Source organism: Nematostella vectensis, chromosome 13, assembly GCF_932526225.1.
Source record: "Nematostella vectensis chromosome 13, jaNemVect1.1, whole genome shotgun sequence".
Taxonomy (NCBI): domain Eukaryota; kingdom Metazoa; phylum Cnidaria; class Anthozoa; order Actiniaria; family Edwardsiidae; genus Nematostella; species Nematostella vectensis.
Genome location: NC_064046.1, coordinates 2,092,823 through 2,108,945, shown reverse-complemented (window position 1 = coordinate 2,108,945; position 16,123 = coordinate 2,092,823). Strand labels below are relative to the sequence as shown.

Below are 16,123 nucleotides of genomic sequence, written 5' to 3'. Positions count from 1 at the left end.
AACAGCAATTAATGTTTCAAATATCAATTGATAATTTGATAAATTGGTAATTAAACGAGTCATACCCATGAATGAAAAAAATAATTTCTGCAGTGTAAACACAATTATACTTGGTAAAAAAAACATTACTAGCCAATGCCAAGGATATATCAAAGTATTTGAAAAGCCATGTGAAAAGCTGTTGAATGAAATATAAGAATTTCCTGCCATCAATATTCATCAATATTTGACAGAGAATGTATTTTAATTAGAAGTTTTAGTGTCACATAGCTTATTCGACAATTATAATTCGGTAGAGTTTTCAAAAATATTAGCGCGATCCTACAATTGTCAAATCAGTTTTGACAGATGCACGCCACACACTGTTTTCACTGTCAACGCATTCTGACATAAAATTCTCAAAACCCCCAAATTAGAACCTCAATAATCAGAATAATTCTGCTCTAAAAATTACCTATCAGAGCCGTAGCAGGTGAGCAAACACATTAGCTAAAGACTTCGATCAAACAAATTTTAAACACTGACCCATTTGTAAACATTAATTTCGTTGCAGATTTGCAGAAGACGTTGCTTATTTGAAGACCTTAATACAAAGAAAGCATCCCTTATCTTGGCATCTCCGACGCCCAAATTCAAAAAGAAAAAAAGCTATCCTCTTTTAACTCTTCTAAAATGCTAAGTGCTAGTTGGTGACAGTCCTGGAAACAGAGTTTCTACGGTGCTTTAGCGACAATTTGCAAACAAATATCTATAAGGTATGTCCAGAGAATTAGCGCAAAGAGTTCACCTTTTAGGGCTATGGGTTGCTATTCGGAAGCAATTTCTTTTGACGTGATGAATAACTGAAATAAACCCTAAAATTCAAAGCTCATCGAGGTGTTTTTTCTTGGTTTGTGCGCTCGTTTCGTTGTTACTTATAGTCATTCGGTTTGAAAGAAGCTTTTTGTTACTCGCGTGACCCCTTTGAATTTGACCGGAATATTACTAAAGTTAGACAGAAATAATTAAGCAGTGTAACCTTCCAGTAGATATAATTTTATAAAATTCACTGCTACTCTTAAATACGGATTTGACCAGCTGTTGACGCTATTCTTTTTCAAAGAGACCTTGAAATCTCTTTTAAGAACTTGTCTTAGTACGTGAAAATCAGCTGAGCAGAATAAATGCAAACGCTAATGACATTGTGACTATCAATGCATTTTGCACCTATATTTGTATCAAGCTAAGATTAACTTTGACCCTAATTCATTCTCAATAACTGAGGCTGTTGGTTTTTCAGTAAACAGCAGTAGAAGGCTTAATTCCAAGTGTGGGGTCGTAGTATGTTGATTCTTGTCTTAGGACACACGCAAGACAATAAGAAAGAAAAACAAAGCGTTTTTATCACATATATTCTGTTTTAATCCCAAGTTAAACGTCTCATTTCGAATTGAGTTACGTTTGTATCTGATATACAAACGCTATCTCACACCTCTAAAGCAAATTTATAAATAGATTTTTCTCTTGTCTTGGCAGCTATCCATAAACATGCAAGCGGTTTCTCCAGACAATTCAAGCGCGCTCCCCACAACGCAAGCACCGTTCTTCCCGCCAGATACACCGCTGTACTATTGGGTACTCAGTGGGCTCACCTGCGTCATCACCCTAATTTGTAACCTCCTCGTTATCATCATCATCTGCAGGCGACGACGGCTATACAAGAATCGTAGCAACTGGTTACTGCTATCGCTAGCAACCGCTGACCTCACTGTCGGGCTCATCATGATCCCTTCCATCTTCATTTGCTTCTTCTGCCCTTGGCTGCGTTGCCATAGCGACTGGACCGTTAACAAGATCATATATGACCTCCTACTGCATATCTCTGTGACTAACTTGTGCATTATAACGCTTGACAGGTATACCTATGTTATATGCCCACTTAGGTATTCAGATCACATGTCTAAACGTGTGATCAATCGCCTTATTGTGACGTCCTGGTGTGGACCTCTGCTATTCCATATAATCCCTATCGTCATAGAATATGGTCTCACAGGGAAACGAAGAGTCAAGGCTCATAAAATCTCCTTGGGGCTGCAAATATCCATCTTCGAAATACTTCCTTGTCTACTTATGCTAATTGCTTACGCGCATATTTTCCACATTGCCTGCCGGCACTCGAGAAACATTGGGGAGTTCTACCCTAAACTATCGTCCGTAAACAACGCGAATAACAACTATAAGGCTAGGACTCGCCATGTTGGTTCAACTGTCAAGGTGTTTTGCGTTGTTATCCCCCTGTTTGTGGTTTGTTGGGGTATAGCCGCTTACCGAGAAGTCTGTGGTGCGTTTGTTAGTTGCTCTGTCCCTGAACACGTTGTTTACATCTCTAGACTACTTCTCAAGGGTCATTCTATGACAGATCCTATAGTGTACGCGCTGCAGAAGAAAGACTTTAGAAAGGAAATAGATAGGATTCTAGCCGGAAGAAGCTCGCTAAGGACGCCGGGAAGCGTCGCGTCACTGACTCAGGACGGTCAGTGTACACCAAGGCTACGAAGGTTTCACTTTGCTAAGAGCTCACGGGATTCCTGTGGTGACTTGCGTACGAGTGATAAAAGGAAAGTCGATAAGCGATTATGAAAATAGGGGATTCCTGTAGAAAAAAACACGTGGGGTCTAGCAAAAGATGTTCGCTATACAGTTTGCTTTAACAGAAACTAAGTAAAGAGACTTTAAGGCTTTCTTACGAATCATTTCATATCATTAACTTTTAACAAACATTCTACCTTTTTCTTAATTTTGTCTTGACCCCGAAATTCTCGTGGACTTTTTTTAAGAGAAAAAAACTCTTTCTTCTACCTTTCCATTGCAGTTGTCACAAGTATACTAGATTGATTAACAGTGGAAAAAGTTTTTTTCGATTTCGGGCTTCATGTGGCGTGTTCAAGAAAGGGCCTGGGTAAGTGGTTCAACTCGCCACAGAACCCTAATTCACAAGTAAATAACACCCAATGCCTGCGAAGGAGGCTATAGATTGGTGTGGATGAGGGAAATAAAAGAAAAACATTAAACCCCGTGTTTCCGCCTAGATAATTCCCGCCTTTTTACAACAATATTTTCCTGAGAAACCAGCCATGCTTGTAAACGGTACCTGCCACTGACACTCATGGCCCATAACACCATACAAAACGTGTCTTTCCTTACACAGAGCTTGTGGCCAGTTATATCGTATATAACTGGTCTTTCTATTTTGAAGTGTATTTCCTAAAAGTCGTGCGTTTCTTCACGTTTTTGAGCGCCTACCAAGCGATTAATTTTTCATGCTTTTGCATGGTACCTAACAGCTATAACTGCTTTTGTAAACTCTTACTGATGAACATAGATCATGGCGGCGCGAGAACCTCGCTCAATTGTAACAATCTCTACTATTTTTCTACAATTTTGTGTACTTTGCACAAGCGATTTGGACCCCCGATTAAGAATACCAAAATGTTATAAGCAGGAAGGTGGTTGCGAGAGAGCAAAACATGAAAAGACATTTGGTGGGCCGTGTATGGTGGGGCGAGCTGGCGGGGTTACGAAGTTGGATCCAGTTAAGGTAGGATAAAGCTTGTAGAATTAGAAAACATTTTCATATGGACTCAACAGTTATATCCTAAGGCTTCAGGGATTTCATAAATGTCGAGTTCTATTAAGAAGACACATTTGTTTTGTGGTAACCTTGGGTAACCTGGCTATGTTCAAAGAGTTTACAATGCGAAACCAAAACAAAAGCTGTAAAACCAGACACGATAAAGAAAACATGAATTAATAATAACTTAAAGTAGTTGCACTGGCAAAATGCCCCAATAAATACATTTTATGTACGATATTATACTTCTTCGACAAACGATTATGCAAAATCAGTAACATTTGTGTCTGTCAAAATATAATTTGTTGATGTCTATGAGGTAATAACACATAAACAAATAGTTTTGTTATCACAGTGCTCGTTCTTTTTTTTTTTTTTCAAATGGGTTAAGATGCGTGCTACAAAGATCTTCGAAGAAAATGAGACTTGACTCCTTATTGAGTATTATTTGATACTCTCTGAATTGGTATTCTTGAATAAATGCAAATCTCTATATAATTGCTTGCACTCTCAGACGCGTACCAAGGGGAGGTGTAGGGGTGCCTTGGCCGCCAAAACATGCGTCAGATAATATAGTATCCATTTGCCATATGGTGATCTATGACTGATGAACCCTCCCCCCCCCCGACCGACTCTATCCTTTCCCTAACACACTTTAAGATAAAAGGAGATTTTTTTTGTTTCATGGTTTTATACATGTTGTTTTTAGGTTGGTCACGTGGAAGAGATTGACGTCGGGGATAAGGTTGTCAAGATCACAACACGCGCTATGAAGCCTCCCGTGTTTGGTGCGTATAACTGCGCATGTCATGAACTCGGGTTCTAATAGATTCTTTTGTCTTTTAACGGTTGAGATTTCCGTCGGACCTCCGGAAGTAAACTGGTGACAATGCGGCTTTAAGAGGCAGCTTATCTAAGATTTTAGTTATTTCAAGTTTTCTTATCAAGACATTAGGAAAAAACAAAACAAAATATAGGCCACACAAGGATCAAAGTTTAAAATAAATACAAAATATCCTTTTTCTGATGCACATCCATAAATAAAATTCTGATAATTGCGGGCCTGCCACTATATACAAACAATGAAATTAAAAGACAGGTGTTGATCCGATCTTCTTATTTATCACGATGGTATGAGGTTGTGATACAGGCATAGAGAAGAGGACGCAAAAGACGGCCAAAGTAGAATCATTAAAAAACACATACATCCCTGTTCAGTGCGCATGTCATAAACGTCACGCTTGTGACTAGTCAAACAGGATTAATAGAATTCGATTAACCCACATGGCCTAGATCGATGAAATAAACCATTCGCTCTCTGCATGATCATTTCTGTAGATGCATGATGGTCATTGACTTTTAAATTTCTCCAGAAATCGGCGGGCCTGCCTTAAACAGCGGGCCTGCCACCTTGTAGCCAATAAAATTAATAGACTAGTAATAATTCGTTCTTCGTAATATTTATCACAAAGTATGATGCCATGGTACACGCTATTGAGAAGAGGACGTAAATACTTGCGGGCCCGCCACTATATACCGACAATGAAATTAAAAGACAGGTGTTGATCCGATCTTCTTATTTATCACGATGGTATGAGGTTGTGATACAGGCATAGAGAAGAGGACGCAAAAGACGGCCAAAGTAGAATCATTAAAAAAAACACATACATCCCTGTTTAGTGCGCATGTCATAAACGTCACGCTTGTGACTAGTCAACCAGGATTAATAGAATTCGATTAACCCACATGGCCTAGATTGATGAAAAAAACCATTCGCTCTCCGCTTGATCATTTCTGTAGATGCATGATGGTCATTGACTTTTAAATTTCTCCAGAAACCGGTGGGCCTGCCTTAAACAGCGGGCCTGCCAACGATGTAGCCAATAAAATTAATAGACTAATGCTGATCCGATCTTCGTAATATTTACCACAATAGTATGATACCATGGTACACAATAATTAAGAAGGGGACATGAATACTCAAAATACTTATACGGCTTAAGCAGGATCATGTTAAAAACATCCCTGTTCAATGCGCATGTCATGACGTCACGCTTGTGACTAGTTAACCTTGATTAATAGAATTCGATTTACCCACATGGCCTAGATCGATGAAATAAACCATTTGCTCTCTGCTTCGCCATTCTAGTTAGATGCATGATGGTCATTGACTTTTAAATTTCTCCAGAAACCGGTGGGCCTGCCCTGAACGGCGGGCCTGCCACCATATATCGACAATAAAGTATAAAGAAAAGCACGATATACGCCTATTTCAATTAAGTTTGACTATAAGAAAATGGAAAATGATGAATGCCAAACACAACTGGCTAGGGAAAACAAGTCTTGTATCTGTTAATAACATTTAATGAGGCTTAATTAAGCTTGTAGCGAGGCCCTTGTAATGAATGAACGCACTTTTGATTATTATATATTATTATTGGCCAAACTTTGTTCCATTTTCTTATATTCAAACTTTATTGAAATAGGTGTAAACTCATGTAAATCTCTTCGCATACCGCATTATGTGTAAATGTTCAACACTTCTCGTTCATGGGTTGTCCATTAAGCTCTGTAAGTATTTTATACCGCATCCATGTGTCAATCTTTCTTCTTCTCAGAGATCCCCAACTTCCTGTCTGACGAGGAATGTGACTTTTTCATCAACTACGCCAAGCACAAGCGGATGATGTTCAGTGAAGCGCGGGGAGGGCTTACTTTGAAGGAACAGGTCGATGTGCCGAAGATCAGGCGTGAGTAGATATCTGATATGTCTTCTGATGTTCAGTGAAGCGCGGGGAGGGCTTACTTTGAAGGAACAGGTCGATGTGCCGAAGATCAGGCGTGAGTAGATATCTGATATGTCTTCTGATGTTCAGTGAAGCGCGGGGAGGGCTTACTTTGAAGGAACAGGTCGATGTGCCGAAGATCAGGCGTGAGTAGATATCTGATATGTCTTCTGATGTTCAGTGAAGCGCGGGGAGGGCTTACTTTGAAGGAACAGGTCGATGTGCCGAAGATCAGGCGTGAGTAGATATCTGATATGTCTTCTGATGTTTTAAAACGAATGACTAAAGGCTAGTCGTCACTAGGATGCAAGATTAAGCGCAAAAACAAGCAATCAGTCAAACACAAGCGAAACAGAACTGAGAAATCGGTCAAAAACAAGGGCAATAAAGTAAGAATCGGACAAACAAGCGCAACGGAAATGAGACTCGGTCAAACAAAAACGCAACACAAGTGAGAATCGGTCTAACAAAAACGAAACAGAACTGAGAGTCGGTCAAACACAAGCGCAAGACAGTGAGAGTCGGTCAAACACAAGCACAACAAAAGTGAGAATCGGTCAAACACAAGCGAAACAGAACTGACAATCGGTCAAACGAAAGAGCCACAGAACTGAGAATCGGTCTAACACAAGCGCAACAGAACTGCGAGTCGGTCAAACACAAACGCAACACAAGTGAGAATCGGTCTAACACAAGCGCAACGGAACTGAGAGTCGGTCAAACACAAGCGCAAGACAGTGAGAGTCGGTCAAACACAAGCACAACAAAAGTGAGAATCGGTCAAACACAAGCGAAACAGAACTGACAATCGGTCAAACGAAAGAGCCACAGAACTGAGAATCGGTCTAACACAAGCGCAACAGAACTGCGAGTCGGTCAAACACAAACGCAACACAAGTGAGAATCGGTCTAACACAAGCGCAACAGAACTGAGAGACGGCCAAACACAAGCGCAACACAAGTGAGAATCGGTCAAACACAAGCGCAACACAAGTGAGAATCGGTCCAACACAAGAGAGAATCGGTCTAACACAAGTGAGAAACGGTCAAACACAAGCGCAAGAAAAATTACGAGATGGACACCCTAAATGTGTCTCCATCGTGCCCCAAATATTTCGGGGCCTGTACAGCTCTGTGAATGAATATTGCTTGGTATCACTTATGAGGGTGGTATTGTCTTTCAGACGGACGTGCTAAAGGCATTGTGTCGATATTTAGCGGATGGGACACAAACAATGATGGCTTCATCACAGTAGACGAGGTGAGGTAGTACTCGGGCGCAAGGGGGATAGATATTTAAAGCCGCATTGTCACCAGTTTACTTCCGGTCGATTACGTAACAATCTCCGATGATTTTTAACGGAAAACGCGAAAAATATTTCAAAATATTGAAAGCAGTGTGTTTATTGAAAGTTTGTTTGAGGATGTGATTGATAATTTAGGGCGGATGGCCTGTTTAATATCTCGGATTTTAATAGATTCTTTTGTCTTTTAACGGTTGAGGTTTCCGTCGGACCTCCGGAAGTAAACTGGTGACAATGCGAGGGAGAATGCCAGACAAATTCGAGCACTTTTTTTTCCACCACAGCAAAATATCTGCAGAAAAAAGGCTCATTTTTGTATCTAAAGACAAAAACAAACGGCATATCCATGAACTGTGGGATATTACGCCATTGCGTAAATATGACCCAAGGCATCATGACCTCTCGACCACGACCACGCCCATGATAGAGTGGGGTCCTTATAAAGACCTCGCGGACAACAAAGAACTCCATCTCAACAGACACAATCTATTATCATCGGATCTGAACCGGAACCACAGAAAATAGGAACTACCTTTTCCAACTGCTGCTCTCTATACACCGGTCCATATTATTCCTCAACAGGTTTTGGCTTTTGCTAGGAAGTATTACTATATGCAGCTAAAAGAGCCCGAGCTCAGAAAACTGTAAGTACTCGGACTTGCTATGCTTCAACTATTTTGCGGTTATTATCTTTCGAATACCACCCCTCTCCTTTCTTCCGTGCTAGCTCTGCGCAACCATTTTCGAGTCATCAGAGCTGAACAAATTACTAACTAAGAGCGTTATCAGGATACCAGAATGTGTACGACTGAGACATGGAAACACAATTCTGTTGTAGACAAAGTAGCAAAAGTATACAGAAACTGTGAAAAAAATATCTTTGAAATAAGCCAAGGATCGAACCAACCAAACTTGTTTAAATCGGCAAAAAAATAGACCATACTTCCAGACATGCGCTGAATCACCGTATGGCAGCTAGTGCTTTACGGCTAAGCTGGAGATTTCAGCCCCAGCACCGCTATCTAGCGAACTGTACAACACAAAAGAAGCTTAGGTACCCGCGCATTAATGGGGAGGCAATAACCAGGATCCCAGGCCTGTCTTAGTCGGTTACGCCACGCACAGCTCGCTGAGATTTAGACTGAAAATTATTGAGGTCTATTTGGTAGCTTTGGGTCTCTTGGGGGCACGCTACAAGCCTATAGCAGTGATTTGCTCGTCATGCACTTCCATATGATTTCTTTTGTCAGCAAGAAAACAAGTGAATGCAGCGCAAGATAAATTTTAGGCGAAAATGAACAAAGTAAACGCATATACATCAAGACGCGCGCTGAATCGCGGTATGGTAGTTAAAAAGGTTTATGGCTAGGCTTGAGATTTCGGCCCCAACATCAACGCTATCTAGTACAATTCAAGAACTATTTCTTATTTCTTTCAACAGACTTCGCAGAATCAAAGCCCATGAACTAGACGACGGTAAGAGTATCGCTGGTAGAAACACTAACGGGATAAATCTTTGACGTTTTGCATATGATTCATACGCACCGCTTGTATACGCCAGTCAGATGACCAAGAAAACCAAAAGATAAATGTAGAGCTTTTCGCTAAAGGGAGGGGGGGGGGGGGGTATGGCTCAGTTAAAAGTTGGGAGGAAGCTAATAATTGGTTGCTACATTTGGCTTTCTGACTTACACAGACACAAATATCTAGGAAGGCAATTTTATGCACCAATCAGGGTGTTTTCCAAGAAAGAAATACTTTTTCAATTATGCTGGTTTTCTAGCTTCTCTATTTTCTGGGTTTCTGATTAAAAATAAGTCGCAGCAAAGAGATGGGTAGTGGCATACACCTTAAATGAATGACATCTTTTTCACATATCAATGATATTGGCAGCCCAAAGGATGGGTTTAAACCCCCAACCCTTCCCCTAGATCCACTACTGGACAATTCACATGGGCCCGTTAGAATGTCGAGCACCGGTTTTTTTTTCGTATTTTTTTTTCCGTTTATATATCCTCTCTTCTGATAGATGTGATCACGAAGGAGGAGTTTGAGAAGATGGACACACAAGCGATCGATGATGCGATGCTCGCCCTCGGGCTGACACACCCTCGATACCGACATCGCTTGAGCGAGCAGACTTGGATCAACCAGCGATTGATGAAGAGAACCCCGATCCTAGAAACCATACAAGCGAGGTAATGATAGCTATTTGGGGTAAGGGAGAGGAGGGTGGAAACGCAGTCGTAGAATGTGTACAACGAGGTAAGATAACGTATTTAGAGGGAAGAGGAAGGGGAAAGCGCCTATCTCAAATTGAAGTAAGAATAACAATTCAATTTACAAAAACGTAGGAAGAAACCACCGGACAGCCTCTATCTGCTGGTGTGCGTCGGACCTTGTGGTCTGCGTCGACAGTTGATTAATTAATAAAACCTTTAAAAGAAAAAGTCGACAACAACGCAGATTTATGTTTTTTAGAACGATATTTCGGCAGGCCAATACCTGCCTTCTTCAGGTTATAAATGAGTTCCAATGGCATGTTATAGCTAGTATATGTACAAAGTTCATTGATGATTAACTAACAAAAGGTAAAAATAGTAATTGAGTAAAGAGTGACTTATGGAAGATGGTAAATAGGGTGGTGTGGATTACTAAGTAGCTAAACGGTTTCTTCACGCCGGTTGAGGCCACCGGGTTCAAGAGTGCCAGCGCGAGCTATCAGTGTGGCTTCTCTTGCTTTGCGGATGGAGTCGCGGTTATTTCTTATTTTTTCAATAGGTATGAGCTCTATGTCAGAAGCGGAGTGGTTAGGTTTTAGGAAGTGTTCAGCGACGTGGGTTGGTATGGATCGAGATTGGGAGTCTACAGTTCTGCGGTGGTCATTAAAGCGTTCTTTTAATTTGCGTTTAGTTTCCCCAATATATTGAAGGTTACAGCGGTTACATTGAATCATATAAATCACGTTTTTAGTATTGCAGGTTATGTGGGAGGTTATAGGTCGTGTTTCACCTGTTGAGAAAAATGTGTAGCTTGTAAGGCCATCGGTTCTAATATAGGGGCAGGTTAGGCAGTTTTTTCCGCAACGGAAAGCACCGGGAGGTTGGTTGGTGGGAGAGCGGTCGGAAGGTAGCTTGGCTTTAACGAGGATGTCGCGGAGGTTAGGTGAGCGGCGAAAGGCGACAAGAGGGGGCTCAGTGAAAACCTTATGGCATCGCTTAGACGAAAGTAGAAGGTTGTAGTTTCTACGGATTTTGTTGTTGATGTTAGGTAGTGTAGGATTATAGGTAGTGACAAAGGGGATGCGACAGGAGTTTTTGTGGTTGTTATTATTAGGGCGTAGGGCGTCAATGCGGGAAATGTTAGCAACGCGTAGGATTTGTCTCTTGAGAAAAGCGGGTTTATAGCCACGCTTGAGGAGGTAGTTGGTGAGTTCATTGCAGCGGTTATTAAAGCTTTCTTCTGTAGAACAAATGCGGCGAATACGGAGGGCGAGGCTATAGGGGATGGCCTTTTTTGGTGTGATGAGGATGGCAAGATGAAAAAAACACCAACACCTTCTTTTTTCATCTTGCAGAACTGTAGACTCCCAATCTCGATCCATACCAACCCACGTCGCTGAACACTTCCTAAAACCTAACCACTCCGCTTCTGACATAGAGCTCATACCTATTGAAAAAATAAGAAATAACCGCGACTCCATCCGCAAAGCAAGAGAAGCCACACTGATAGCTCGCGCTGGCACTCTTGAACCCGGTGGCCTCAACCGGCGTGAAGAAACCGTTTAGCTACTTTGTAATCCACACCACCCTATTTACCATCTTCCATAAGTCACTCTTTACTCAATTACTATTTTTACCTTTTGTTAGTTAATCATCAATGAACTTTGTACATATACTAGCTATAACATGCCATTGGAACTCATTTATAACCTGAAGAAGGCAGGTATTGGCCTGCCGAAATATCGTTCTAAAAAACATAAATCTGCGTTGTTGTCGACTTTTTCTTTTAAAGGTTTTAACAATTCAATGCTAGGGGAAGATAGGAGAGCGCTTATTTAGAAACCTTACAAGCAAGGCATGGATAACTATTTGGAGAGGGAAGGTAAGGGAGGGGGGTTGGGGGGAGATTGCCAAACAAGAAACCACACTAGCAAAGCACGGATAACAAAGGCTGTACTAAGGGGGGGGGGGGGGGGGGGAGCCGCGAGGGAATGGAAAGAAATATCTTGGTGTAGGAGGGTAGGGGAGGTTTCGTGAGATCCACTAAGAATCACGAAAGAGGTTGAAGGTCCGGGGTGGAGGGGGGGGGGGGGGGGGGGAAGTACGGGGGTACGGGAGTAGAGAGCAGTGATAATCCTTTATTCCTTAGATTAAGATGCTAACATACTTCTTCTTTTCTTCAGATTGATCAAACTCACAGGTCTTACAAAGGAAATCATCTACGGCAGTGAGAGAATTCAGGTTAGCAATAGGCAGGAGATCAATTATCCGCGGCACCATGTTTTGTTCGGTTTTATAAGGTTGTCCATGTAAAAAAGCTTCGTTCGTTCGTCGTTCTCTTTTCAGGTTGTCCGCTATACCAAGTTCGGCCATTACCACGCACACTACGACTCCGAGACCCACAAGCGGACGGATGTGCCGTGCTGCCATCTGATGCAAGATCCAAAAAAGCTCTTTACTTACCAAAACCCTTGCAGGATATGTAGGTACGGATTATTATTACACTCTTTCATTATCCTTTCATTCAAATAGCTGTCCACCCACAATGCATTGTGTTTTGTCGTCATTATTTTCTGTAGACCATTAGACATCTTAATGCTATGAAAACCCTTAATTCAACCTCTTCGAGGGCGGCGGATAGGCTTAAGTGTGTTAATTCTATTGCCTTGTACTGCATTCACACCAGCACTTAAACTAGTTTAAAGGTGGTTTAATTAAATTGGTTTAAATCTCAGTCTCCCAAGAGTGGACAGAACCAAGAACAAAACTGAATAGACTGTGATGTACATGTTACTAAGTGATCATTTAGCAAGAAAGAATTCAACACAATGAGAAACTTGGCAAGTTATTAGGCAAGAAAAACCTTGTTTAACTAAACATGGTATTGGTGTGAATGCAGCTCTAGTTGCCTAGCACAATTTCACGTACTAGCTGTCTTAGATGTTTCCAAATTCGCTCTGGTGAGCAACTTTTTTCTCTTCCGTAGATATCTAACTGTGTTGTACTACCTGAATGACGTGGAAGATGGTGGCGAGACGGCCTTTCCTGTCGCTGACAACGTCACACTCGACCGGGCGGTAAAGTCTGGTTCCCACTATGGCGCAATCGCAACGCACGCATTTCCGATTCTCACTCGAACAAGCGCAAGAGAACGCAACTGCTGGATTTTCTTGCGTATCTGAACGACACTTGTGTTGCGCTTGCGTATTAGTGACTACAAAGCGGCAATAAGTACCAGTTTACATCCGGACCAACAAGAACCTCAACCGAACAAAGAATCCATTAGAATCCGCGCTATTCGCCATTCGCTCTAAGTTATCAGTCACACTCGAAGAAACTTCCAAAAGTCACACTGATTTTAAAGTTTTGAGATATTTTTTGTGAATATCAAGTGAGTGAGTTATCGAGAAAGTAGCAGTAATGGTGGATTTTCCTATGGCGTGTGTCTGTCTTTTAATAATCCACGGAGAACGTAACAGCGCGTAATCATCAACTTCTCAGTGCTCTCCTAGCGTTGTTTTATGATCGTTGTTATGTTTATCTTACAGTACATGGAAATGACTCGTGGGATTCATGACTACTTCAACATGAACGAGAACTGCAAGACTAGCAACCTCGTGATCAAGCCAAGACGAGGCTTAGCGGTCATGTGGTACAACCATATGCGAGATGAAGCCACGGGTTGGATGGGAGCCATGGATGACTATAGCTTACATGGGGGGTGCGAGGTAGGCCGTACTAAGGGGGGAGGGGGTGGTACAACCATATGCGAGATGAAGCCACGCGATGGATGGGAGCCATGGATGACTATAGCTTACATGGGGGGTGCGAGGTGGGCCGTACTAAGGGGGGAGGGGGTGGTACAACCATATGCGAGACGAAGCCACGGGATGGATGGGAGCCATGGATGACTATAGCTTACATGGGGGGTGCGAGGTAGGCCGTACTAAGGGGGGAGGGGGTGGTACAACCATATGCGAGACGGAGCCACGGGATGGATGGGAGCCATGGATGACTATAGCTTACATGGGGGGTGCGAGGTAGGCCGTACTAAGGGGGGAGGGGGTGGTACAACCATATGCGAGACGAAGCCACGGGATGGATGGAAGCTATTGATGACTATAGCTTACATGGGGGGTGCGAGGTAGGCCGTACTAAGGGGAGAGGGGGTGGTACAACCATATGCGAGACGAAGCCACGGGTGTGATGGGGGCCATGGACGCTATAATTAACACGGGCTGTATTGATGATGATTTGTAGGGTCAGGAGATAAGGATGAGACATTTTCACCCCATCCCACATGGACAGATTTTCAGCATAGAACATATCAATCAATAGCTGCCGTTTTTCTAAATGGTCTAAAAGAGCCTGGGGCGAGCGCGCGGGAGACCTGTGATATTCTAAAACGTTAGAGACTAGGCTCCATTTCCAAGATGGCTGCCAGCAAAATCGTTGTAAACACGAATTCCAGCAAGTTTACGTTGAAATTCTCGACTTACAAAGCTAAGCGAAAAAATGATTGAAGCGGGCTCCCAAATATGGTATGTAATGCCTAATAAGGAAATGACCGAGCGACTAGAAAAACGACAGTTTTTAAAACAAGATTGACTGATATGTAATGCGATTTCACACACAAAGAATATTTTTCGGGTCCTTTAAAGCATTTTGGAGTGCGCAAAACAAATTTTGAGTTTTATTTTTATAGAACATATCTATAGTTGTTTTTTTCTTGTGTTTGTAGGTGTTTTCCGGGGAGAAATGGATCGCTAATAGTTGGATCACAGCGCCATATGCGGACGGCGCATACATGGGTAGCCTGTGGCTAAGGAACATCACATTTATTGACGATATCTAACAATGCAACACCACAGCTTGTACCGCGATCACATGGGAAGCCTGTGGCTAAGAAACATCACATTTATTGACGATATCTTACACATAACACCACAGCTTGTACCGCGATCACATGGGAAGCCTGTGGTTCAGGAAAATCACATCTATTGACAATATCTTACACATAACACCACAGCTTGTACCGCGATCACATGGGAAGCCTGTGGTTCTAGAAAATCACATTTATTGACGATATCTAACACATAACACCACCGCGATCACATGGGAAGTCTGTGGTTCAGGAACATCACATTTATTGACGATATCTAACAATGCCACACCACAGCTTGTACCGCGATCACATGGGAAGCCTGTGGCTAAGGAACATCACATTTATTGACGATATCTAACAATGCAACACCACAGCCTTGTACCGCGATCACATGGGAAGCCTGTGGTCCATACTGCACAACAGCCTTGTAGGGAAGTTAAAGAGTGGAAATATTAGCTTTTGAGTCAAGATTTCTTTGGGTATGTCGTGTTTATCTGACCATCTTGGTTTTTAAAAAAGGAACCTTAAAAATGTCCTGGTTGTAATTTCCTAAGCGTATAATCTAAAGAATTGCACTGTAACTGTCCTCAATAATCACACATGGTGATTGTGATAGTCATGACGACTGTAATCTTTGTAAATCAGTACTAGTACCCAGTCTGGGCAGGACGAATAGTTTCGTGGTGCGCAATGTTTTCTGGGAAGAACTCGAAGCGTCCAGTATTAACACCGCCCATATTCTGTAAACGCACGGCACAAGATATTTGATTTAGATTCCACATCGCACCTAATTAATAACATAAGGATGAAAATATTACACCGGTGCGTGGCTGAGAAAAAAAATTAGCAAACTCAAAAAGCCATAGAACAAAATTTTGTAAAAATAAAATGACGCAGGCGCAGGAGTTAATTATGCGAAGAACAAACAACAAAGCGTTTTAAAAAAGCTAGTGAAAAAATTATAGGCAGTAATTCTTGTAATTCGTTAAAAAAGAGATAAAAAACCAAAGTAATTAAAAACAAAATAATAACATGTTTCTAGGGGTCTTCTCTCTTTAGAAACACTTCGTCATAAGAGAGACGGAAAAATCCCATATAAATCTTTATGGTTCTGTTGGTCACCCGCTAGGGCGTGTGTCTAGAGATGGTCCGGAGACGGACGAGTCCGGACATGTGACGAGACGACGTGTTCGACACCGCTTGACAGCTGTGAATATTTCAATAGAGAAAGTTTCTAGATGGATCTAGTAAACAATTCAAACCTTATTGAACATTCATGATCCCTCGCGATTTATTAGCCGCATTCACCAGTTTAC

General features: G+C 41.9%; 1 protein-coding gene and 1 long non-coding RNA gene across 2 annotated transcripts; both read left to right on the top strand.

The window, feature by feature from the left end:
* The first annotated feature begins 338 nt into the window (after window positions 1-338).
* LOC5508163 (transmembrane prolyl 4-hydroxylase) lies at window positions 339-15,840 on the top strand. The gene is made up of 14 exons (XM_032376975.2): window positions 339-472; window positions 554-755; window positions 1,516-3,577; window positions 4,320-4,398; window positions 6,229-6,360; window positions 7,581-7,657; window positions 8,283-8,344; window positions 9,142-9,176; window positions 9,730-9,898; window positions 12,106-12,163; window positions 12,269-12,408; window positions 12,909-12,999; window positions 13,471-13,650; window positions 14,664-15,840. The coding sequence occupies exons 3-14, from the start codon at window positions 3,365-3,367 to the stop codon at window positions 14,775-14,777; spliced, it is 1,350 nt and encodes a 449-aa protein (XP_032232866.1). The 5' UTR covers window positions 339-472; window positions 554-755; window positions 1,516-3,364; the 3' UTR covers window positions 14,778-15,840.
* LOC125559070 lies at window positions 4,406-5,845 on the top strand. The gene is made up of 2 exons (XR_007306324.1): window positions 4,406-4,709; window positions 5,170-5,845. It is a non-coding gene; the product is annotated as an uncharacterized LOC125559070 (long non-coding RNA).
* Window positions 15,841-16,123: the final 283 nt, after the last annotated feature.

Bases quoted from the DNA above. Each gene is read 5' to 3' on its own strand.
- LOC5508163 (XM_032376975.2), top strand. From the start codon at position 3,365: ATGGCGGCGCGAGAACCTCGCTCAATTGTAACAATCTCTACTATTTTT. The intron at 4,399-6,228 runs GTGCGTATAACT...TCTTCTTCTCAG, and splicing joins TATGAAGCCTCCCGTGTTTG to AGATCCCCAACTTCCTGTCT. The intron at 13,651-14,663 runs GTAGGCCGTACT...TTGTGTTTGTAG, and splicing joins GCTTACATGGGGGGTGCGAG to GTGTTTTCCGGGGAGAAATG.